The 24,430-nt window shown below is 45.9% G+C and overlaps 4 protein-coding genes across 6 annotated transcripts; 2 read left to right on the top strand and 2 right to left on the bottom strand.

Annotated features, from left to right (window-relative positions):
- Positions 1-1,730: 1,730 nt before the first annotated feature.
- On the top strand, positions 1,731-6,679 carry nit2 (nitrilase family, member 2). The gene is made up of 10 exons (XM_018750161.2): positions 1,731-1,794; positions 2,853-2,971; positions 3,234-3,354; positions 3,488-3,576; positions 3,784-3,877; positions 4,032-4,106; positions 4,389-4,467; positions 5,097-5,195; positions 5,465-5,520; positions 5,866-6,679. Exons 1-10 carry the CDS (start codon positions 1,767-1,769, stop codon positions 5,949-5,951), a joined length of 846 nt encoding a protein of 281 aa, XP_018605677.1. The 5' UTR covers positions 1,731-1,766; the 3' UTR covers positions 5,952-6,679.
- Positions 6,680-8,745: 2,066 nt separating this feature from the next.
- gtpbp6 (GTP binding protein 6 (putative)) lies at positions 8,746-13,296 on the top strand. Of its 2 annotated transcripts, XM_029258096.1 has the most exons (11): positions 8,746-8,921; positions 9,014-9,419; positions 10,455-10,592; positions 10,703-10,773; positions 10,877-11,007; positions 11,205-11,275; positions 11,394-11,552; positions 11,687-11,895; positions 12,080-12,228; positions 12,667-12,819; positions 12,947-13,296. In XM_029258096.1, the coding sequence occupies exons 1-11, from the start codon at positions 8,832-8,834 to the stop codon at positions 13,071-13,073; spliced, it is 1,704 nt and encodes a 567-aa protein (XP_029113929.1). In that variant the 5' UTR covers positions 8,746-8,831; the 3' UTR covers positions 13,074-13,296. The 2 variants fall into 2 exon arrangements, with proteins under 2 accessions (XP_029113929.1, XP_018605468.2); XM_018749952.2 differs by lacking the exon at positions 8,746-8,921 and having other exon boundaries at positions 9,347-9,448.
- Positions 13,297-14,017: 721 nt separating this feature from the next.
- LOC108933125 (PI-PLC X domain-containing protein 1-like) lies at positions 14,018-18,003 on the bottom strand. 2 transcript variants are annotated; one of them, XM_018749954.2, is made up of 6 exons: positions 17,847-18,003; positions 17,441-17,577; positions 16,401-16,529; positions 15,835-15,990; positions 15,426-15,609; positions 14,018-14,339 (listed from the first exon to the last, which is right to left on the bottom strand). In XM_018749954.2, the coding sequence occupies exons 1-6, from the start codon at positions 17,935-17,937 to the stop codon at positions 14,086-14,088; spliced, it is 951 nt and encodes a 316-aa protein (XP_018605470.1). In that variant the 5' UTR covers positions 17,938-18,003; the 3' UTR covers positions 14,018-14,085. The 2 variants fall into 2 exon arrangements, with proteins under 2 accessions (XP_018605470.1, XP_018605471.1); XM_018749955.2 differs by having other exon boundaries at positions 14,018-14,336.
- Positions 18,004-18,882: 879 nt separating this feature from the next.
- Positions 18,883-24,179, bottom strand: LOC108933048 (PI-PLC X domain-containing protein 1-like). Its single transcript, XM_018749847.2, has 6 exons — positions 23,753-24,179; positions 22,483-22,619; positions 22,146-22,274; positions 21,119-21,274; positions 20,435-20,681; positions 18,883-19,733 (listed from the first exon to the last, which is right to left on the bottom strand). Exons 1-6 carry the CDS (start codon positions 23,829-23,831, stop codon positions 19,447-19,449), a joined length of 1,035 nt encoding a protein of 344 aa, XP_018605363.2. The 5' UTR covers positions 23,832-24,179; the 3' UTR covers positions 18,883-19,446.
- Positions 24,180-24,430: the final 251 nt, after the last annotated feature.

Raw genomic sequence — 24,430 nt, 5'->3', positions numbered from 1 at the left:
CGAATTTGTAACTGAAGGATCAGTCATTCACTACTGTATTATATGGTTTTCCTTTGCTTTTGTGCAAGTTTTTGATAAGTGTTTGCATCTGCAAATGCTAGAATTAAAACTAACTAGAAGTTTCTGTTGTATGTCAGAAAGCAGTATTGGAGGAGAGGAGACTCTCACCCAAAGATTCTTAACATTGAGGCCCTTGGCCAAAGAGTTATGAAGGTGTGATGAAAATGTAACTGTTTCCTGCGGAGCCCCTGGGATAATTAGAAGTCTTAATAGTTGACCAGTGTAATGCCTTAGAAAGATCAGTATTCATCCCCTACATTGTTTGTTTATTTTCCCCCCATAAACCCCACATTAGGCATGTGCAAAGTTATTTACATTTTGGCTTGCTTTATTATGGCAGCTGTAAATTTACTTGGCATTTAGATCATTAATGGTTAAACTGTATATACTATGTGTGTAATACAAATACTTGCAGCATAATGTTGTAGAAGTGCAACTGGACAGAGATGGGAGTGGGACTAAAGAAAAATTGCTGTGCATACACACAGATACAAAGACGGCAACAGTAAATCACTTTCAGGGGTTCCATTTCCTGCCTGATGACTCTGCTGAAAGTCTTAATGCTGCCTTTGTCTGTTATGCTGTTTACAGTGAAATTATCAGATGTCACTGAGAAAACAAGCCAATGGTCTCAGGCACCACGTAACTCCAGATTATGGTTTATTCAAGGGTGAATGTGTGTTTACCTGAGTGCTTTACACAAAACTGACAGTGACTCATTAAACAGAGAATCCAAAGGAGAATATTCTTTAATGAATAATCAACAAACTCTCTTGCAGCTGTTGTCCAGTGTGGACTGCTGTCCTCCTGCTCCTTGCTGTATAGGGTTAGTCCTTCAGCTTCTGACATTTGGTTTACCATTTGAGCCATTATGGGGAGTTGAGCACTCCAACACTTCTCCAGCTGCCATTTGTTTTGGGAGGTCCTTTCTTTGATTCCTGGCAGCAGACTGAGATTTTGGACTCAACGGGGGGTCCTTGGTAAATCTCCAACACTATGCAAACCACCAGTGAAGAAGATGGGTCAAAGTACTACAGAGGATATACAGAACAGCAGGTGTTTCATCTCAACCACATAAGGAATGATATCGGTGGACTTTATCAAAATGCTTCAGCTTTTTAACAGGAAAAACTGTAAAATTTGCATTCTGTTAAATGCACCTTATACATTTTGGACCCTATTTTAATAAATTGACAAATGAGACGAGCCTTCTCATGAAAGTCTAATTTAAACAACTTGTGTGGGGGAGCTTTCTTCTGCGGGTTTCAGGCTGAGATATGGAAACGACGGACAGAGTGCAACAATTACAGAAGTTAATTAATAGCCAATGACTAAACTTGACTGTGTTACTGATTCATATAGGGCCCCACTGGGCACCTGACTTCTACTTCTCTGCCGGACCGGTGGGATTTCGATTAAAATTAAAAGCCGGCGGATATATGACCGAGTTTGGTTTACAGAGCTGATCGTTGACGATGGTTCTCAATGCGATAACCAGGCCATCCCTTACCCGATTGCCTACCTCGCGTCAATCCGCATAATCCCGAACTTGACTGTTTTGTCCTTGGTCGAAATTGTGGAAATACTTTTTCTCCTGGAGACTTTTATTTTGAAGTCTTTTTCTCGGCGTTTCCCGGAAGTGGCGGAGCGCTCTTCCGTTGAGTCGCCGTGCAGAATCTCGTAGCTCAGCGGAGGAGACGCGCGTGATGAGTGCGCTGGTCAAGGCGATGTCCAGTGAGTAGGTTTCTTACCGAACCTCCAAACGGTACATACATAGTGAGAGCGATCTGAAGGCCCCCAAGCGCCTCGTTTAGCCTGACTAGTTAAACGTGCTACATGCTATGTATTAAAATCGTTGTGCGGGTCTTCGAAGTGTGTCCTGGAGCCTGTGTGTCACTCACTCTGTCGAGCCAATCAGTGTTTCACTTTTTCTAGTTATTTTATCGTTAACTTTAATAAAGGTAAATAAAGTGGCTGCCGCGGTGGTCGAGACAAATCCGGGGTTGCGGGTTCGATCTCCCTCCTGCTCAACGTACTTGGGTGAACTGACAGTGCTACAGTCACAGTGTACAGAAATTTACTTTATAATTATATTACTCCAGACCAGTTTACTGACTTTCTTTACCCCCTGGCAGTGAACTAAGTAAAACCTCGCTGGGTAAATCATTGTTAAAGGCTGTGTTATTCAACACTGCCAGTAACTGTGGGGGGAAAAAAAATGTGTCCGCGAAATTATCACTTTGTAGTATTGTTTTCTTTTATTTAATATTATTGTTGTTGTTGTTGTTGTTGTTGTTGTTAATTATAATAAAAATAATAGTAATAGAATGACTTTTATCATAGCTTGTAGTGTGCTGGTTAGAGCTGCTGACTTTGGACCCAAAGGTTGCAGGTTTGATTCCCACTTCCAGCTGTAGTACCCTTGACAAGCAAGGACCTAAGTTGCTCCAGTAAAATTACCCAGTTCTATAATTGGGTGAATAACTGTAAATGGCTTAACGTTGCAAGTTGCTTTGGAGAAGTGACCAGTGAATGAGTAAATGTAGTTAATAAATAATAATGATGACAGTGTTATTAATAGCACTGAATGGAAAGGAGTTGTTGGATGTTGTCCGGACTCAACCGTGATACAGACTGTGCTCTTGGTGTCAACATGCTGAGGGGCGTGAGAACCCCACGCTGTGGGTATTTTTCCTGTTTATTGTGGGACTTTTCTCAGGCTTTTGGAATACATTACTTGTTTCACTTGTTTACCGTGTTTGGCGGTGTAACTGTGCTGTTCTGCGGTGCAGAGTTCCGTCTGGCGGTGGTGCAGCTGCGCGTCACGAAGGTGAAAGAAGACAACCTGCGCAGAGCTCGGGAGCTGGTGAAGGAAGCCGCAGGTCAGGGGGCAAAGGTCATAGTGCTGCCCGTAAGCCATCAACGCCTCGTCCTGCACCCACGCTTTCAGTTGGACTTGATGCAGCTTTCAAGGATGTTCGTTTAGCGCGTGCCTCGCACATGTCGTAACGCGGTAATCTCAGTGCTTTGCTTATGGTTAATTAGAAGGAAACGAGATTTAACAAAAAGCAGATAGTAATGTGAAATGAATGGAACAGATGTTTCTTTGTGCAATTCCCATGTTTTCCATCTCGATGGGTTTTTTTTTTTTTTTTTTTTAAAAACCCACACAGGAGTGCTTTAACTCACCTTACGGCACTAAGTTCTTCCCAGAATACGCTGAGAAGATCCCCGGGGAGTCTACAGAAATTCTGTCGGAAGCAGCTAAGGAGAACGGAGTCTACCTGGTGGGAGGTGAAGCCCTTTCTCTGAGCTTACTGTGAGACTTAAGACGGCGGGCTCTCATTACGCAGTTGAATTTGACTTCCTGTGTGCATACAGATGCTATGCACTTGAAATTGTTGACGTGTGTATGTGTGTGTGGCAGGGTCCATCCCAGAGGATGACGGGGGCAGGCTGTATAATACCTGCCCCGTGTTCGGCCCAGATGGTGCCCTTCTGCTCAAACACAGGAAGGTCAGTGCGGGCTCAGGGATCTTCGACTTACTGAATCAAAATATATGCTTTCCTTTCCAACATCTGCATAGCCTCTCACGCTCAACACACTTATGTAGTCTCCCAGATAGAGAAGTTTAATTTATTTCTCCGTTTTACCACACTGTGGTGGTAGGTGTGCTTTGACGCTCTATAATTCTGTTTTTGCGTTCTCTGCTCATGTGACAGATCCACCTCTTTGACATTGACGTGCCAGGGAAAATCCGCTTCCAGGAATCGGAAACGCTCAGCCCTGGGAACAGCCTGTCTATGTTCGATACGCGTGCGTGTCTGTCCGTCTGAGATTCACACAGACCCCTTTGCGCTGTTCTCAGTTGCGTTGTATGACTATATTCCGACTCGCTGCACCGCTGTTTTCATCTCTGAAGTCAGCTGCATGGTTTAGTGCTTTGCTTTTTTTTTAATGTCTTTCTCAGCCTTCTGTAAGGTGGGTGTTGGGATCTGCTACGACATGAGGTTCGCTGAACTGGCACAGATCTACACTAAGAGAGGTAAGCTAGATAAAAGCAATGTACATTTTATCAGCAGGGTAAAGCCAGTCCCGCTTATCCTTAGCCCAGCTTTCCACATAAGAGTGGTCCTGGGTATGAATGTTGTTTTCTTTTGAGTGGTTTTGGAGAGAAAGAGAGGGAGGGAGCGAGGAAACACTTACCGTATATCCGATGCTTTCTGTCATTACCAAGCGGTCACACCAAAGAGTTGTTGGCTAACTGGAATGAGTGAGGTGAGAGACTGAGATTTCCTTGTCTAATCTTTGCTTTACTCCTCTGCAGGATGTCATCTGTTGGTCTATCCAGGAGCTTTCAACATGACCACAGGTCCTGCCCACTGGGAGCTGCTGCAGAGGGGAAGGTTAGTCCCCTAAATTTTCCACTGGAAGGCAGCAACTTACCCAAAATTCTATAATAATGATGATGATGATAATACTATTATAATACCCTGAAGTGTAGTGGTTGGAGCTGTTACCTTTGAGCCCAAAGGTCACAGGTTTGAATCTTACCTCCAGCTGTAGTATCCTTGATCAAGGTACTAACCCTACAATTGCTCCAGTAAAAATTACCCAGCTGTATAAATGGGTAAATAATTGTAAGTCGCTTTGGAGAAAACACACACATACACATTGTCTGAAGCCACTTGTCCCAAGCGGGGTTGTGGTGAACCGGAGCCTAACTCGGCAACACAGGGCATAAGGCTGGAGGGGGAGAGAACACACCCAAGACGGGATGCTAGTCCATCACAAGGCACCCCAAGTGGGACTTGAACCCCAGACCCACCAGAGAACAGGACCCGGTCAAACCCACTGCGCCACCACGCACCCCAGCTTTGAAGAAAAGAAAAAGCTAAATGAATAAATGTAATATGATAATAGAAATCAATAGGCAGTATTGCATTCCCATGTCTGCCAGGCTGTTCACTTGCAGTCAGTGAGAACGGTGGCCTTTCACGCCTTCCTAATGCTCTTGTGTGTCTGTCTCCATTAGGGCCGTTGACAACCAGGTGTATGTGGCAACCGCTTCACCAGCACGAGATGAAACGGCATCCTATGTAGCCTGGGGTCACAGTATGGTCGTCAGCCCCTGGTCAGTGTTCCTTGACCGTATCACTTAGCCTGAAGCAAGTTAGAAATGCACCCTCAAATTCGGGGACAAGTTAGGCAGATTTTTGTATATTATGCAGATGCTGCCATATTATGAAACTTCTGAAATTCAACAATTTATCACATAAAAAAACTTGCCCAGGCCATGTATGTTGTCTGTTTTAGGCTTGTTCCTGAAATGCTAGTTACTCTCCATAAAAGGGTCCAGAAGGGTTCTGGGCTGCGTGGGTAACTGTATCTCTGTTATGCCAGGGGAGAGGTGATCTCGAAAGCTGGTGCAGAGGAGACTGTGGTGTACGCTGACATTGGTGAGTACTAGTGCTGGCCTGGTGCTTACTAAACAATCTAGCTGATTTCAGTCTCTACACTCAAGGGATCACGGTTACTCCCACCCGTTGAAAGCTAGCAAAATTAAATACAAACTAGAAAAATTTCTTCTTGATTTCAGTAAGTATGGTTATGAGAACTGTAAGTGCCTTTCATTAGCGTGAGAAATTGTTTTATTGTGTTCAGCTGGCTCTATTAACTGTACAGTCTCTGCTTTTATAAGGTGAAAATAACTCATGTAGAGCATAATACTTGCACATATTATTTAATGTTAACTTTTATTTACATAGAAATATTAAAGCAATATTGAGAAATTTTTTTTGTAGACTTGCAGTACCTGGCAGAGGTGCGGCAGCAGATTCCCATCACCTCCCAGCGCCGTGGCGACATGTACACAGTGGATGCATTGTAGGAGTGCTGAGAAGATGGGCTCGGACCCCACTGCGGTTGAACTCTGGGTCACTGCAGAGGGCTGTGGACGACTGTGATTGCTCCAAGCAATGACAGTTGAGACCCAACCGGTAATCTACATTGAGTCACCAGAGAGAAGAGAGGAGTTTTCAAACCTGAAATGATGAACAGTTTTACTGGTCACTGCCTTAATTCTCAGGAATTTTCCATCATTTGGTGCAGAAAAGCAATATGAGCAGCTAACAGAAGCCCAATAAAATGCCTGTTTTCAGATTCTCTTGATGCCAATGAATTAAAAATGCATAGTGATATTATATACCTATATAGCAGAAATGGGAAAACAGAAACACTTGGTATTTTGTAAGACAAATGACAACTTGTTAAATGTGTATTTACTTGAAGGGTTGTTAATGGAGAATCTGATTAAACTTTGGGCTATTTGAAAAATCAGTAATTAATGCTCTTTATTAAGCCATCTGCAAAGCAACTGAATAGTGTTTTTTTTTTTTTTTTTTTTTTTTAAAGTTCAGTGCTCTGTTCTGATTCTGTGTTTGTCCTTGTGTGGCTGAATAAGCCGAAAACTTGGACTTAATGCAGCGCCCTACATTACAGGTGCCCTAGGGACCGCACGGACTGCATGAATACATGTTAAAATAAATTGGGAAATTATTATAGTACTATTACTATCTGTGATGTAATTCTTTTGTCGAGGTAATCACATTTCAGAGCAATAAATTGAGTTTAATATTTTCCCAGAATTTATTTCCGGGTAGTTTTCTCAAGGGGGGCATTGTTAGCATTTTATCAAATTCTTAAAGTGGTGTGTGGCCTAGAAATTAAGAACATCTGCTTTACAGGGAAATGATCTTTCTGAGTTGTCCTGAATTGTTTATTCTCTAGTTTCAAATTTATTGTCATAGGTACAAGTACCGTGTACAAGTATTGTTAGATTAGAAATTATCTTCATTTCTATCTCAGCCTTCTGCCACCTCAGAGCCGTCCGAACACCAGAGACCAGTGATCATTGGGAGGATCAGGACACAAGAACAAGCAGCGTGTTTCGTTCCAAATCCTCAAGTATATTGTGTGTTCACATAGATTATATACTATTTTGCAGAACAAAGAAATAAGTTTCCATTGGTTTAAAAAGTGAGTCGGGGTCTAGGGACAAAACCACAAAAGGTAATGTTAAACAACAGAGCACTGTGATTGGTTATACATATAGAGAGGATATAGGACACTTCAGTTGCATCCGTTGGCCCTTTTACCTTAAACAAAGAGAGAGAAGTTAAAACAAGAACTCCAGCGTGCACTCACATTCTTGACAGGTCTGACACAAACCAGAAGAACAGGGAGGACAGAGAGGTCAGAGAGGTCAAGGTAAAGAAGAGACACAAGAGCCAGTTATTTCTCACAAGTATGATGAAATTTTTTTTCTTGAATGCTTCTCCACAGACTATGGACAAAGACAATAGAAATACTGCACAAAACAATGACGATGGCAATGACAGTGAGTAATGCAAATAGCAATAACAATAAATAACGGTAACAGCAATAACAATAATACCAGTAGACAGCCAAAGAACTCAGAACGAGAGAATGAGAATGCTTAAAGTGACTATGTGATCTACCAATGTGCTTGGGTGGAGCAGTCCAACTCTAGTTACTAAAGGTGGCACATTGGTTAGTGTTGTATACTCTTAGAGCAGTGGGGTAAAAGCTGTTCCTGTACCTAGCTGTGCGGGTTCGAATAGACCTAAGCCGTTTTGCAGATGGCAGGGAAGAGAAAAGTGCCCGTGCGGGATGACTACGATCTCTCATGATGCGCATCGTTTTTCCGAGGCAGCGTGTGGTGTAGGTGTCCTGTACTGCTGGTAGCTGCGTGCCGGTGATTTCCTGAGCCATTTTGACCACCCTCCGTAGGGCTTTCTTGTCCTGTGTGGAGCAGCTGCCACCCCAGGATGTAATACACCCTGTGAGGACGGACTCCACAGCACACCTGTAGAAAGTGGTGAGGACTGTAGTGGACATCCGGGCTTTCTTCAGACGCTTGAGGAAATGGAGGCGTTGATGGGCCTTTTTGATGCTTGATGCTGTGTGCTCAGTCCATGTGAGTTTCGTAGTGAGGGCGACCCCTAGGAATCTGAAGCTGTTGACCCTCTCTACAAAGTCCCCTCCTATGTATATGGGTGCATGAACCGTATCCTGTTTCCTGAAGTCAATCACCAACTCCTTAGTTTTACTGACACTGAGAGACAGGTTGTTGTCCTGGCACCACTCTCACCACTCTATCAGCAGGAAACTTAATAAAAATCCCAAGTAGAATTTGCTTAGTCTTGTTTTTACATGTGCTGACAAGACTAGACGTTTAGCGTTCAAAACTGTGTGTAAAGTGGTGATGTGCACATTTCTAGCGTAGTGACTTTTCTCTGAATAGCAACAATGTGGTGCTCAGTGCCATCTGTCTTTGATAGCATTCAGTATTTGTGATCACTAATGCTGAGTTTTTTTTTTGACATTGCCAGGTCCATGTTCTTATGTCTGTTCCTATTTGAAAATTTAATCGCAAACCGAAAGGACATTATTATATGTAGTTGAGGACGATATATTTAGCATACAAATGAGTTTACTACGATGTTATTTACGCACTGATTTTACTTGTATTTTCGAGTTTCATATTGTAATGAATTATGTCCCTGATGAACTTCCGTAGCTTGCGCGATAATTTCGAGCCTGACTGTGCCGATGACTCCGGAAACAAACGATTGTTACCGGAAGTGGTTATGTTGCCGCCATGTTTGAAGACATGTTTTGTATTTTCAGCGCAGTTCGGTACAAGTCCTGTTTGTAGTCTGGAAAAGGTGGAATAGATAACTTTAGCATGTTGTTGCTCATATGCGAGGTAAATGAACTCTGGAATGGTCCTTTAGGAAATGAGTACGTATTCATTTACCGCAATGCAACTTTCAAGGTATAAATAAATACAACATGTTGAGTAAAAGTCAAAGTGTTCTCTTTAGTTCACTAGTTGTGAAGTCACTGAGATATTCTTGGTGTTTTCAGTCTCGTCTACGAGACTACCATTTCCTTGGTACTCCACCGAAGTCGTGTGTGCAATACAGAAAAGAGAAGGGGTTCACCCGTCCCCCCAGGGAGCGGGGGGCGCTGCGGAGACTCGGTCACTGGACACCCGTCGTTTCTTCACTGAGCTCCACGGGCCTCCTGAACTTGAACCGCACGTTTTCGAGCACAGTGTGCAAATTAAAGAGAAAGAAGCACAGCGCCGAAGAAGAAGGTGTCCAGGGGGGTGCGGACGTTCATGAGGACTTTGATATCCTTGAGGACAGTGAGGTCGAAGAGCTCTTTCAGCAGCAGCACATTCTCACTAAAGTTGGTAGTGAAGATCACAGAGTTTTGGTCGTGCATCCAGATGTGAAGTGGGGCAGTAAGAAACCACAGCTTACTACAGGTAAACATACTGCAGTCACCTGACGGCAGGTACGCACACTCCGTGGTCACCTGACTGCAAGTACTCTCATATTGTCCTGCAACAAGAACAGAGGCATATAAAATATGGTGATAAGGTTTCATGCAGTTCTGTTTTTAGGTGTGCAGTCAACCCATATATGATGGAATAAGTACCTTGCCTAGAGGTGCCAGAGGAGGAGCAAGGATCAGGCATGTTAGGAACGCTGTACAGCAACTGTAATGGCACCGCTGTGTGCTTTGCAGAGTGAATGACATACGGAGTGAGCTTTATTTCTTTATACCATAGACAACTGTCATCAGATTTATCATAGATCTCACCACTGCTGTTATAAACTAATGAATGAGAACTGTTTTTATCCTGGAAGGAAATTCACTGGGGTGCAACAAATATAAAATTTATACTATTTTACTTTTACTTGGTCCTGAAATGTGCATAACTTCATAAATGGCTGAAATATTCCAAGAGTAACTTTGGATCGATATGCCTATTCCAATAAACAATACCATTTGTGTCATTGTTGCAATGTTGTTGGTTGGTTAGTTAGATTTGCCTGTCACCCTGGGTGGGTATAGACCACCAACAGTAGTTTGCCAAAGACTTTTATCCTGTGCCATCTCTAATGGTATTGGGGGTAATCTCAGGAAGTGCACCTTCATGGGAATGTAAGTGATTTTGCTGTGCTAAATTTGTTTACATAAAGCTGAGGTCCATGACTTATAGCATGGTCACATTTTGCCTGCACTGGTAAGCCTGTTACACTCACTGTCTATAACTTCTTCTCTTAATACTATGAATTTACACAGGAGGCGTAGATCGTTAGCTGCTGTACATAGGGGAGCCGCACATCACACACCGACACAGAGTTATATTTGCACCCACACACTGCAGGCAATTCAGAGCCGGAGTGTGGTAAATTACGTTAACTAGTTTAGAAATCATTACGATGTGTGACTGAGTACATGTCCTTTCAGTGTGTACTGGTGTCAGCGGTCGTGTCGCTTTTCTGTTTTGAAGCTGAACTTATGATGGCGGAGGCTGTTGGCCTCGTGAACACCCTGCAGAACTGGACAGTGCTGGACAAGGTCATACTTTCCACGAAGGCCCCCGACAGGAGGACAATCTTCGGAAAGGGCAATTTCAAGATTCTCACAGGTGTGACAGTTGCGTTGCACCAAGCGAGAGACCCCTGAGATTAAGGTGTGATGTGCGTCAAGGAGGAGACAGCCCTGTGAGGTCTGTGTGTCTGTGATATTTACTTACAGAGCGGATCAAGGGAAAGCCACAGATTACCGCTGTGTTTGTGAATGTAGAGCGTCTCAGTCCCGCGTCAGAGGTGAGCCTGCAACTCGTGCTGCTGCATAGGGCTGCTGCGGTGGAACCTGAGACGGGACAACTGACAGAGCTCTTGTGTATGTTGTCTGTTTTCCCCGCACCAGCGAGAGCTGGAGGAAGCCTGGGGTGTGAAGGTGCTGGACAGGTACTCGGTTGTCCTTCACATCTTCCGCTGCAATGCCCGCACCAAGGAGGCCAAGCTGCAGATTTCTCTTGCCGAAATTCCCCTTCTCAGGTAACAGATTGTCTGCATAAGCTGACATCAGAAAGTGTCTGATCTAGAAAATTTATTTGTGTCTTCAGGTAAAGTCCTCTGTAGTTATTCAAGGCATCACCGTTAGAGCGCTTTTAAACTTTTAGCCATGGGGTTATAGCGACCTCTAGTGGTCAGTTTGTCCATCTGCTGTACTTGGAGCCCTTGTGTCTTGGCAGGTCTCGGTTGAAAGATGAGGTGGCAAAATTAGATCAACAAGGAGGCGGTTCCAGATATATTATGGGTTCAGGTAAAACAGCAACGGCTCTGTGGTGAAACCAAAGAGACTCTGAACTGCCACTGTGGAAGTAGATGGAGGAATGGAAAGCCTCGGTGTGAACATGGTACTCCTCGCCCCCATGTCCCAGGGGAAACCTTTATGGAGGTGCAGCAGAGGCTCCTGAAGGAGAGGGAGTTGAAGATCCGCTCTGCCCTGGAGAAACTGCGCAAGAAGCGACAGCTCCTCCGCTCCCAGCGCAAGAGCCGAGAGTTCCCCGTTGTCTCCGTCATGGGTTACACTAACTGTGGTAAGAGACGGCGATGTTGACAGCGCTCTCTGTAACATTGTCATTGTACCCCATAGGTTTCTCCAGTCTTGTTTTTCATCACTCAAGTCCAGTTACATTTTTCCAGTGGATTTTTTTGCCCCAACTCTCTTCAGGAAAGACCACCCTGATAAAAGCCCTAACAGGGGATGTCAAACTCCAGCCACGAGATCAGCTTTTTGCCACCCTTGATGTCACTGTACACGGGGGCCAGCTTCCCAGCAGGATGACCGTGCTTTATGTGGACACCATAGGCTTCTTGTCCCAGCTACCCCATCAGCTCATCGACTCGTTCTCCGCCACCCTGGAGGATGTGGCCCACTCGGTGCGTAGCCCACTTTCCTGGACACGCCTAGCTTTGAGCGTGGATCCGGTACACCTTGTACTGTCATACTGTCAAAGGCACTGGATGTTTATTATTGAAATCAGCTATGCTCACGTTGTCTTATAGGACCTTAACTGCAGAGTTTGCGAAATTTACGATAATAAATTGGCACATCTTCTTGCAGGACCTGATAGTGCATGTAAGAGACATAAGCCATCCAGAGACTCTAAACCAGAAGGTCAATGTTCTGAACGTCCTGAAGAACCTGCAGATCCCCGAGTGTCTGATGAACTCCATTGTGGAAGTTCACAACAAGATAGACCTCGTCGACAAGTAAGGGAACCATGTCACACAGCTCACCCACCCAAACACAGGAAATTGCTGTGCACGCTGTAGTGGGGACCTGGTTAGCAGTTCCCTGCTGTACGACACTGATGACTGTGGTGAGGATGACCAGGAGCTGTAAATATGTACGTAGGTCCCCGACCCCTCCTGACCCACAGCTAAAGTCAGTCCAGTACTTTGAGGGGTGATGGTGCAAATGGGGTGGACTAGCATTCTGCTCTATGCATGTTGGATCGCCAGGTGGAGCCCACAGCCTGTAAAGTGAAAAGAAGTGGGTGACTCACAGCATCTTTTTAGAGAGAGCCTATGATGACAACTGAACTGGGAGAAAAGAGGATGAAAAAAACCATGTCAGGCACTGGCAACCAACCCTCTAAAATGTGAGCTCAGGCAGATTTTTATGAATGTTGCGTTTCTTTCCTGTAGTTACGAGCAGAGTGAACCAGATGCAGTGCCAGTGTCTGCTCTGAAGGAGCAGGGTTTGGAGGAACTGAAGCAAAGAATCGAAGCAGCAATAGTGAAATCAACCGGCAAACACATTCTCACTGTAAAGGTGGAGCTCAGTAGCGCCCAATTAAGGTAAATGGTTCTTAATTTACATAGAGAGCTTTTAAGTAAAATAAAGACATCACTTCCACCACGTGAAACTCACTGCAGATAAAGGCTTATGGATCATGAACGATTTTGTCTACGTCTGTTTCCACAGCTGGTTGTACAAGGAAGCCACGGTGCAGGAGGTGGACGTGGTGGCGGATGAAGGGACGGCCCTTGTCAAGGTCATCATCAGCAACGCGGCATATGGGCGATACAGGAAGCTCTTCCAGACTAATTAGGAGCGCAGTCACCCTGCTGTGTGACAGCCACATGTCCTTGGCGAAGACACCGAAATGAAACGCCGAGATACTGTCTGAAATTTCACTGGGTCTTATCTGAATATATGCTCCTTTGTATCAGACGACCTTTAACGATTGCGATCAGCGGATCGTTCAGACTTTTCCGATGTTTCAAACCAGTAAACGTCGCTAAGTGAAGAACTGCGAAGACGAGGCATAGAGGTCAATGAAAGCGATGTACACGCTTGCTCTATTTGTATTAGATTTACTTATTTATTATAGATGTACAAATGACAAACTGGAAAATGCTGGTTATTTCTTCGTTTGACCTATGATCTTTTTCTACATTCTACCGTTTAGACTGTAGACAGGGCACAGTTCAGGTAGTGAGCTTGAAAGCTTACTGCCTTGTAGGACAAAAAGTGTGCTGTGAAAGGAAAACTGCCTCACTGTTTTAAAAAGACTGAAAATTGTACCTTAAAAATATATTGTAAAATTGCTGTTCATCCTAGTTGCCACTTGAATGTAGCGCAAGTGTGAAAAGATGAGGCTGGTAAAGGTGAGATTCCCCCAGAGTACACACAGTGCTGCTTGAAAGTATGTAGAGTCCTTGTGTCCCTTGCTTTTACCATGAAGTGAGCAGCAGTATTCCTCAAGTGACGTAACAGGTGTGTAATGACCAATTTCATATGTTGCTTTACAGGAGACCATGTGTGTAGTAGAAAGACAGAAGTGGTGCAGGTGCAAAATTAATTCAACCCCAAGTTGTATTGGTTAAACCACATGGGTAAGTAGAATCGGGTGTGTAAATCAATCATTTATTCACTTTATAAGCTTAAGACTTAGATTTTTGAAGTTTAATGTAATACATAAGAATAATGATCATCCCTATAGGGTTCACATTCTGTTAAGCAGCACTGTACGCAGGTGTAAACTAACCTTTGCGTTCCCTCCATTTGTGCAGTTCAGGTAGGTAGAAAAGGTAGTAAATGGAATGTGTAACCTCCTCTACTTAGTGTTTCTCTGTTCTGGGCTGCACAAGCTTCTTGTTGAGAGCAATGACGAGGGGACAAAAGTGCACCAGGCCCACAAAGTCCCCACCAACGATGTTGAGGCTTGTGGAGTCGGGTCCCGGCCGCTGGTCTTGCAGCCAGTCCATCAGCTGCTGTGCGTTCTGCATGGTCAGGGTCCGGAGCGACTGCCCTGGGTGCAGCGTGATGAAGAGGCGATCCGCAGTCAGGTTCAGGCCCGAAACGAAGAAGCCTTCTGGTACCACGTGCACACATGCAGAAAATAATAATGAACAGGATCAATAATATCCGTTTGTCATGCAGTCACTATTGTGCTGAAACTGCTTTTTGCTCAGACACACTGCAGTGTCTAGAAGCCTGATGCTGTTTTACTGCACTGCAGTTGTAGGTCAAGGTACACAAGGCATTAACCTAAACACACAATACGCTGGATAGTGTAACCTATGCAACTAAGAGGACACAGGTCCTTGTCCCTGACCACAAAATACTGCACAATATTCATGGATCAGTATAATTTATATTAGTTCTGCCTACAATACACAAGGAATGAGGCAGAACTGTACTGTAATTCTCTGCAACAACTAGGGGTTAGTGGAAGCATACAAAGCAAACACTCCACAGCCTTGAACTTTTCCAGACACACTGATAAAGAGGAATGTAGTCATGAGGAGATGGTCAGTCAGGAAAAATACATTTGTAATTGTTGCAAGTGAATCTAAACCTTTGTTTAAGGAGAAAAATAGCACTACTGTGTACAGTGTGGTAGATAAAGCTCCCAGAATACCACGAGTCTGCTGCACACACCTGCATGTGAATCTGCGACTCAGCTGTAGGAAATAAACTGGGAAAATGTGCACACTAAATCCCAGTAGAACTGTGATCACGGAGATAAGCATTGGCAATAACTGATTCATTGTTGTGTTACACAGTGATCATGTACTTTTTAAAGAGCTGAACATTGCCCTTTAATATTTTGGACAGAGGTGGGTACAGTAGCCAAACAGAGTACTCAAAAACAAATAATTAACAAAAAAGTAATTGTTGGAGTAGAAGTGAAAGTACTCATCCAAAAATTTGAGTGAAAGTTTAAATTTAAAAAAAAAAAAATTCAGGATAGATCAAGATTTTTCATGTTACGGACCACTAGCAACGTTAGTTACAATATGTAGTTCTAACTCATCTCACCTCTGATTCTGATGATACTTTTCCCAAGGCAATATATTCACAGCGTCCCGCGGTAACCCCAGGTTTAGAGGTAACGCTTCCTGCTCCTCACGCAACGCACGTCCGTTCTGTTACAGCTTCGGACCGAGTGCCGTACCTGGGCGCCCCATCCTCTTCTGCCTCTCCAGGTACTGGAGCAGGTGTTCCGCTGAGCGCTGGTTGGCCCACAGGTACGGGATGGGTGGCCATAACTCTGGGTGCTTCTCTGCTGCCTGGTCATCGTAGGACAGCAGGACCTGATAGCCAGATGCCCATAGACTCCTCAAGGTTAGGAGACGTTCCTGGAAGCACAGGGACATAGAGTGATTCCCCCCCCCCCCACAGATTCCTCTAATTGGACACAGCAGAGCTCAGCTTGTTGAAGCTCGTAAGAACCAAAAATTAGTCAATATCTGGGTTTGTTTAAAGTTTACGAGTCGTTCTGCAGTACGACCGACTGCTTGTCTCGAACGGACACAGATGAGGACTGATGACCGTTTTTGCCGTTTCACCGTCCAGGGACTTACATTACGGGGACACAGTTTAGACCCAAAGACCATCTTGAGGGAGTGGATGAAAGTCTCGTGAAGCTCGTCGCTCAGCCCTTCAAAGTGACGACAGGCTAAAATGACAACCTCTTTGGGATGCGCTTTGAGCCAGGTGGCCACCTCCTTCAGCGTCTCCTAGAGCGGAGGGACAAGTGTTACTGCTCCATACATTGAGCCTCAAACTGTCATTCAGGTCCATCTTCTGCTCACACATTGGCTGTTTTTGTTGTGTGTTTAACAGCGACATGTCACTTTTACAACACAGTAGTTTTTTTTTTTTTTTTTTAAAAAAACATTTAAATCTTTTCTTTAAAGTGACAATGTTTCTGCTTGAATACCAAGTTACTTACAGTTATTTGCTAATTTATACAGCAGGGTGATTTTACTAGAGTAGTTCAGGGTAAGTACCCCGGTGAGGGGCACTACAGCAGTAGGTGGGTAGTGAGCGAGCACTGCTGTCCAGCAGAGTCACACGAAATGATTTTGTCTCGAGTTCCTCTTCGTACACATCAGTTACAACAGTTCTCATGAGATATTATACTCACCAGGACAGTGAAACTTGTGTAAATCACATGTTTGAAATAAATGTTGTCAGAGGGGTCATGTGGCCTGCGGGCGATTCGGAGGTCAAAGTATCGAATACCTGCATCCAGCTGATGCACCAAGTCATTCTCCTGGAGAGTCAAGTGATAAAGAAAGAAATAATGTGTTAAAGATAGGGGTTAGCGCTGTTGCCCTTGGACCTAAAGGTCGCATGTTTGAATCAAAACCTCCCTCCAGCTGTAGTACCCCCAAGTAAGGTACCTACCCATAAATTGCTGCAGTAAAATTACCCAGCTGTATAAATGGGAAAATTAAAGATTAACATTGTAAATCACTTTTGAGATAAGTATCAGCAAAATGAATAAATGTAAAGAGGGGTGGCTGGCAGTGTAGTGGCTAGCACTCCTGCCTTTGGACCTTAAGATCACAGGTTTGAATCTTACCTTCAGTACCCTTGAACAAGGTGCTGACCCTAAATTTCTCCACTAAAATTACATAGCTGTATAAATGGGTTAATAACTGTAGTTACATTATAAGTTGCTTTTGGAGAAAAGTGTCGAATAAATGTAAACACTGGCACCAGCTGCATTCCTATCCAATCTACACACTTAGTGTTTCCGTCCCCAGCAGTAGAGTGTTACTGTTCATTTCATCTTCACAAAAGCATTTCAAGAAGTTGTTACTGTTGCTGATAGTAAATAAAAAACATTTCGCAAGAGACGATGTGGATAAAACAGTGACAGTGTAGCACATCCGCTGTGCTGATCAGTCCTTCAGGTGGACATTTACATTTAATTTATCAGACACTTTTCTTCAAAGTGACAATGTTAAGTTACTTGCAATTATTTACCCAGTAATTTTACTGGAGCACTTTAGGGTAAATACTTTGCTCGAGGGTACTACAGCTGGAGGCGGGAGCCGAACCCGCGGCCTTCGGATCCAAAGGCGGCGGCAGCAGCTCTAAGCACTACGACGCCATCAGCTGCCCGCAAAAAGACGCCAGATGGGGGAAAATGTGCTGATGACTGACAGGTGTCCATACCTGTGTGGTGGCCCACCTGTAAATGACAGGTCGCGTCAGGAAGTAGAAGAACGTGTCCAGAAGCCTGAAGGCGTTTGACTCGGATCTCACCAAAGGAGAGGAGACGTCCAAGCAGTAACTCATAGCATCGTGACTTCCTGGAAAAAGACGACATGCAGCAAAAGGTGAGGTGAGAATCACACTGGGGAGTCAGGCCGAGCCCACCAATCAGAAGCCGGCTGCAGGTTCGACTTGAGCCGCGACGGAACAGCCGCTCCGGCCTTGCAGGTGAGCTGAAAGAGGACAAACCGCTCTTTGTCCGTCCTCCCTGACCGGGATGCTTACCTATTTCGTCGCGTGGCTCCGCAAAGGAGCGGTTCGCGTGCTTATGACGTCACGGAACCGGCACGCACGAGCGCGATCGTACCTGGGATGGCGAGGTGGTTCAGCGCCACGTCCCACAGCTCCTCGGGCAAACGGGACATCCAGTCCGCGAGCGGCTCCGCGCCCCGCAGCATTGCGCCACACACTCCGCTCGCCGAGGGACGCTCTGTCTGTCCGTGTGTGTGTGTGTGTGTGTGTGTGAAGACACTGCGTGTCACGTGAAAAAAGAAAACATGCGGGAAGGTTATCAGGATTCATGGTCTATTCTGTGTTTTATGCAGCTACTCGTGTGACGAAGATCGCTGCATAAAGTGGAAAGAAACAAACTAGGTTTACTTAAGGATCACACGTCTGCAACTTTGTCTCTCTTTCTCCTAATTTAATACACAAATTGTATTTCTCTGAGATGTACGTCGCTTTGGTCCAGAGAAAAGCGTCTGCTAAATGAATAAATGAAATGTAATGTGTGTGTGCGCGCGCGCGCCTACCGACTGGAGCCGCTGCAGGAAAAGCGAAAAAGTTCCCTGAAGCGCCGCGCGGGGAGGAGCAGCAGCGCGAGGCGCACCGTCGATCGGCTCGCGCGCCTCCAGCACACTGGGTCACGAGGCAGCTGCTGTCGGCGCGTTTCCTCCCTTCCTTCGCGCCCCTGTGGTCTGTCCGAGAGCGGAGAGCGCGGGCGCGAAACAGAAGACGTGCGACGGCGCGAGTCAGGGTACGCACGCGCACACACACACACAGAGCAGACAGAGCTGGTATTTCCACATTCTTCTCATACCATCCGCTCACACGGACAGAGACTAAGGCGACAGTTCGATTGGAAATGTTTAGATTGCTCTTCCGGAGGAGAAAGTCTTGAAAGTAGCGGCTGTGGATTGTGGGTCCACTGCGATCACGTGACCAGGCGAATCCAGCAGCGAGGCCTGTGTCGGTACCTCGCTGTCCGTACTGACCGCAACTGTAGGAAAATGGTTTTGGGGTTTGATTGTGGATTTTTAATGTATTGCTTTGGTGGTATGTATTATTGATAACTTTATTTAATAAAGTTTGGGGGGGGGGGGGGTGAACTGTAGTAATTGTAACCTTCACAGTGTAAGTCACTTCGGAGAAGCGTGTCAGATAAATGTAGTATGTTTTACTGGTCCTGCAGTCCCACTTACCACAACCTTTACACTTTATGTAGCAACTTTTAGTTATTTAATGATTCCCCAAGAGGTCACAAGATGACGGATGACGCCTGACCAGGATGAGACTGTGTATCAACCTGGGACACGACTGGACTTGGCCTTTTAGGGCAGAACAATACTGCATAAGTCCCTGTTCGGTTATTTACATTTCAGCAAAAGAAGAAAAAAAAAAAACAAATAGAAAGGTAAGAAGAGTTTAAAGGCAACATAAGCTATGAGGAAGACAGCGGAGCTACAGAAACAGCGACACCCTCCAGAATCATGAGTCAGAGGAGATTCTGACACTTCATCTGAAGACATGACCCTGTGTTCGGAAGGCGGCAGACGTCGACAAGGCCGGTCACGCTGCCGATGTCGGGCGGGAGCTCCTTCCGCGGTTCGGGAGCGAGCCAAGTCAACGTAGGCACCCGTAGGGTTAAGGATGAGGCTCTTCAGCTGGACCCCGGACACGTTTCTACTTCAACTCGTTCGCACAGGAAGTCTCTCGAGCAGCTTCCCGTTGAGAGCGATGACTGCGGAGGCAAAACTGTTCGTTGCGGGAACCGTTTCGTTCCCGCATGCTGCTCCGACAAAGTCGCCACAGATGATGTTCAGACAGCTTTTCCCTGGTCCTGGGCTCTGCTTCTCCACCCATCTCAGGAAGGTGGCGTAACTCTGAAGAGTCAGATGGTTGAGCGATTGCCCGGGATGAGTAAGGATGTATTTGGTGTCTTCCGTGAGATTAAGACCCGCCACGAAAAATCCCTCTGCAAGACGAGACGAAACGAAACATTTGTCACGAAGGACGGGACTCAAACTCGCAAGGGTTGCTATGGAAACGCAGAGTGTTAACAAAGCAGAAAAAGTGCGCCAAGATCCAGAACACAGGACTCGTGCACTTCTGTCCAAAAATAAATCCGAAAAGAGCTTCAGCAGGACGAAAAGTGCTTCCTGGAGAAGAGGCACGAAGCAGCGTTTCCTGATACACCGAGGAACAAACGGTCGCTGTCAGCGACACGGAAGCGGGTGAAAACGATGAACCTCTTACATTCTACAAGCTACATGTTTCGGAGAACCTCTCGAACCCGAGATCCTTCCTGAAGAGTACAACAGTTTGGTCCCCTAAATGTGATCCCTCCTGTATTCTTACTGCCAACTATGTTCATATCATTTTCTAAATAAATGATGACGACAACAACAACAGGAAAAACAACAGGATGAAGTCACATACATATTTGTATAGTAATAAAATATTATCTGTTGATACGCAGAAAAGTCGTTTCGCTATTTAAGCGACAAATTGAGGATGCAACAGCTTATAAAAAAAAGCTGAAAGGTCAAGTCAAATAAGACAACACCTCACATCAAAGTGATCGCATTCGCCCAAGATATGAAAACAAATAAACAAATGGAGCGCTCGGTGTTGGTAAACATGGGCACTTTGGATTCGCACTTGACAAGTACTGACCTGGCCTTCCGATCTGTTTTTGCTCCTCCAAAAAGCGGATCACTTTGAGAGGGTCCACCTCATTAGCCCACCAGTAGGGTATCTTTGGCCACAGGTTCTCGGAAACAGAGCCAGCGGCGTCGTCATAGGAGACGATGACCTGATAGCCCTTTTCCCACATGCTCTTCAGGGAGGGGGTCACCGGAGACGAAGCACGGTCAACAGCATCCTTCTGTCCGAGGACTGCGGTCAAAAGTCCGTTCGTCACCTTCCAGCAGATCAACAAGTTACAGAACTTGTTTACTTGGTTTACTCTGCTCTGTCTCAGCTATTCCCACCACTATATACGCACAGAACTTCAAATACTGATTTTATGTACATTTATCTGACACTTTTCTCCAAAATGACTTACAATGTTAAGGTCACAATTATTACATGCTTACAATCATTTACTCCTTTATACACTGCGTAATTTTACGGGAGCAATTGAGGGTAAGTACCCTGCTCAAGGGTATGACAGCCAGAGGTAGAGATTGAACCTGTGACCTTTGGGTCCAAAAGCAGTAGCTCTAACCACTACGCTACCAGCTGACCCAGCTATGGCACCTGCAACATTTGTGTTATTCGTCGAAAAACACCTACTGCGGTTCACTGAACAAAAAATTTAAAATGGGTCTATTTGGCCTCTGCTGACCGAAACCTCACCTCTTTCGGGCACATTTTTTTACCGAACAGATTCGCGATGAAGCGGATTAATTGCTCGTGTTCGTCGCTCTTCAGTCCATCAAACATGGAACATGCGAGAATGACCACTTCCTTCACGTGACACTTCAGCCAGCAGGAGACTTCTTCGAGAGCGTCCTGAGACAAGAAGAAAGGTTTTAAACACTCTCTATATACACACACACACACACACTCTGAGCCGCTTGTCCCATACAGGGTCACAGGGAGCCGGAGCCCGGCCCAACAACATAGGGCGTAGGGCTGGAGGGGGAGGGGATACACCCAGGACGGGACGCCAGTCCATCACAAGGAACCTCAAGCAGGACTCGAACCCCAGACCCACTGGAGAGCAGGACCCGGTCCAACCCACTGCACCACCGCACCCCCTTTTAAATACTCTATACAAAGCAAAAACTTGTTTATTTATTTAATTAAATTCTTTATAATAATGTTATTGTAACAACAGCAACACTCGGTTGCAGCGAATATTGGAAAGAGCTGCCAGTATAAATCAAGAGCAACAAATCAGTGTTTCTCGCAAGTGATCAAGTGCCGCTGTTCAGCTCCGTTGTCCACAAGTGTGTGTGGAAAATCCATGAGTAAGACTCTCCATACGGTATTTAAAGAGGAATATGAGTATTGACCCAAACAATAAGTAGTGAACCACAAATCTACTGGTGTGCAACACAAAAAGTTTGAAGTAAACCTTCTGGAAAAGAAGAGTTCACATGCGGGAGCCTTTAACAAACCACTTGCTGTGTGGGGCAGCTGGTAGTGTGGTATTAGACCAAAGGCTGCAGGTTTGAATCCCACCTCCAGCTGTAGTACCCTTGAGCAAGGTACTTACCCTAAATTGCTCCAGTAAAAAAAAAATTACCCAGCTGTATAAATAGGTAAATACTTGTAGGAAGATTAACATAGTAAATTGCTTTGGAGAAAAGTGTCAGCTGAACGAATAAATGCAAATGTGTAACTAAAAACTTGCAAGTGACTCAAATCGCTCGCTCACCATCACAGTCGTGAGAGTATAGATCCCGTGAGCGAAATAGAGGGTGCAGCCCGAGTCGGAGTCCTTGTGCGCGACCCTGAGGTCAAAGTATCGTATTCCAGCATCGAGTTGCTCGCTGATGTTCTGCACCTGAGAGAAAGAGAAACTTCAGCCCCCGGGGCTCAGATGCATTCGCTGGGCGGCAGCACAACTACCGCGGGCCTTTTATTTAAAGCGACTTCCATCTTTACCGACTGCAGCGCAGTAGGAATCCCACCTTGGGAAATGAACCCACAACATCCCGATCACCCGTCCGCGCCCGGAACCGCACGGCGCTCCGCAGCGGCAGACACGCTACCTGTGTGCTCCCCCACTTGTAGAGACACGGCCGGGTGATGCACGGCACCGCGCGGTCCAGGAGCCGCAATATGAGCGGCTGCGATGGCAGAACCGGAGACTGCAGGTCCAAGCAGTAGGTCATGGTGTCGTGACTTCCTGCGGGATGACAGCAGGAAAGAACAAGAGAATGAACTTCCTTTCCACCTGTCGGAACTCAGCGTGCCCGAGCGGCACGTGTGCTCGGCGTGACCCACGGCACACGGAAAGAGCTCGTCATCCCAGCCGTTTTACCGCAGCTCATCGGTGCTACGCGTGGTGAAGAACTGCATTTTACACCGTTACAGTCCGTGCCTGGTGTTCTCTCTTCAAATGCAGCATGTGGGCGACCAAAGTGTTGAACTCTTTGGACCCTCTTCCAGACCGCGGTACAAGGTCGCACCTCACACGCACTGTAACTTTGCCCCGGTTTGATGTATGCGATGTACGAGCAGTTTCTCAACGTCCTCTTTTAGGGCCTGTGGTGCCGTTACCCTGAGCCAAAAGCAAAAATTTATTTCATTCCGTCATCAGAGGGTGACCGGCCTCACCGCAGTCCTACAGCACTTCCCATCAGGTGAAAACCATAGTACCGTGGGGTAGGCAGGGTAAGTGCCGTCCTGTCCTACTGCACCCATGTTTAGGGCGGGTGAACCTATTTGGCCCAACGCCCATGGGGTCGGGGTGTGTGTGTGTGTGTGTGTGTGTGTGTGTGTGTGTGTGTGGGGGAGAGGGGGGGTCCTCACTAGGATTGCCTCATCCAGCTTTGAAAAATAGGCAATGGCCTATTGGGGGGAGGTTCAGGGGGAGCAGAGAGCATCAGGGGAAGGGCTTTTCCAGGCTGAAGCTCATCGAATCTTGTCTAAGGTCAAAGGTCAGATGCACTTCAACACAGACCTGTGGCCTTGCAGTATCACATGGAGAAGGACGGGGAAGAACTAAACTTCTTCTTACCCAGAATGCCGAGCGTTTGCAGAACACAAGGCAAGAAAGACTTCGTTATGCGTCGTTTTAACAATGTCGTGTCGAAATATAATAAATACAGACATTGTTGGGATGTAATATAGCAAATAGTATTCCTGACAGTGACACCCAACGTGAAATTATCTGAAATCCAGGAGGCGCCACCACAAAGGTCCCACTCACAGGGTAAAAGCAGGTATGGAAGGGATTTGTTTAGCACAGTTCTCTTTCACACGTGGATGTGGGCAGCGAGCACACGCACACCTCACAGCTCACAGCTCCCAGCTCACCGGGAATGGCCAGCGTGCTCAGCGGCAACGCGCACAGCTCCTCGGGCAGCTGCGCCATCCAGTGGGCGTTCGCACCCATGTTCGCTCCCGCGCGCGCTGCCGAACGGACGTTGTGGTGCGTCGAGACCCCGCTGTCGCCGCGCGCCGTTCGCTTTGCCGCGAGACGCTTTATTCGTGTCGCCGTTCGCCACCGTGACTCGCGCGCCTCAGCGCACAGCAGCAGCAGTACGGACGCAAATGCTGCTAGTATGGCGTCTTAGTCAGTTCCGCTTTTCAACCCTCGGGCCGCAAGTGAGGTGAAGATTAAATCCCTCGGAAGAGAGTTTAAAAGTGCGGTGACAAGAGGGAAGCGCGCTCTTCCCGAAAAAAGCGACAACTGTCTTATTTAATTTTACAGTAAAACTTCCTGTATGCGAGCGCTCTCAGCTCGCCGCTCAGGGACCGTCAGTAATTTACCTTTACGATTCCCAGCGCATCGCTACAGTCATGAAGTGACGCTCGTTCGTTTGCATCAGTTTGTGTACCTTTTCACATTATCCCCCAGCTATAGCAACAAGAAGCCTTTATTTAAATAATAATGATAATTACTTGGTTTTGTTCAGCCAGTTAAAAGTGCTGCGTTTATGCTCTTAGGCAAAATACTGTACATCCAAACACTGTACCACATACTCTTTTATT

This window comes from Scleropages formosus, chromosome 1 (assembly GCF_900964775.1).
Source record: "Scleropages formosus chromosome 1, fSclFor1.1, whole genome shotgun sequence".
Lineage (NCBI taxonomy): Eukaryota > Metazoa > Chordata > Actinopteri > Osteoglossiformes > Osteoglossidae > Scleropages > Scleropages formosus.
The sequence above is the reverse complement of the archived record's forward strand: the minus strand, read 5'-3'. Positions and strand labels throughout refer to the sequence as shown.

Bases quoted from the DNA above. Each gene is read 5' to 3' on its own strand.
- nit2 (XM_018750161.2), top strand. From the start codon at position 1,767: ATGAGTGCGCTGGTCAAGGCGATGTCCA. The intron at 3,355-3,487 runs GTGAAGCCCTTT...TGTGTGTGGCAG, and splicing joins CGGAGTCTACCTGGTGGGAG to GGTCCATCCCAGAGGATGAC. The intron at 4,107-4,388 runs GTAAGCTAGATA...ACTCCTCTGCAG, and splicing joins ACAGATCTACACTAAGAGAG to GATGTCATCTGTTGGTCTAT.
- LOC108933125 (XM_018749954.2), bottom strand. From the start codon at position 17,937: ATGCTGCGGGGCGCGGAGCCGCTCGCGGACTGGATGTCCCGTTTGCCC. The intron at 17,578-17,846 runs GTACGATCGCGC...GTCTTTTTCCAG, and splicing joins GAACCACCTCGCCATCCCAG to GAAGTCACGATGCTATGAGT. The intron at 15,991-16,400 runs GTGAGTATAATA...CCTCCGCTCTAG, and splicing joins ACACAAGTTTCACTGTCCTG to GAGACGCTGAAGGAGGTGGC.
- LOC108933048 (XM_018749847.2), bottom strand. From the start codon at position 23,831: ATGGGTGCGAACGCCCACTGGATGGCGCAGCTGCCCGAGGAGCTGTGC. The intron at 22,620-23,752 runs GTGAGCTGGGAG...GTCATCCCGCAG, and splicing joins GAGCACGCTGGCCATTCCCG to GAAGTCACGACACCATGACC. The intron at 21,275-22,145 runs GTGAGCGAGCGA...TTCTTGTCTCAG, and splicing joins ATACTCTCACGACTGTGATG to GACGCTCTCGAAGAAGTCTC.
- gtpbp6 (XM_029258096.1), top strand. From the start codon at position 8,832: ATGTTGTTGCTCATATGCGAGGTAAATGAACTCTGGAATGGTCCTTTA. The intron at 8,922-9,013 runs GTATAAATAAAT...TGGTGTTTTCAG, and splicing joins ACCGCAATGCAACTTTCAAG to TCTCGTCTACGAGACTACCA. The intron at 10,774-10,876 runs GTGAGCCTGCAA...TCCCCGCACCAG, and splicing joins GTCTCAGTCCCGCGTCAGAG to CGAGAGCTGGAGGAAGCCTG.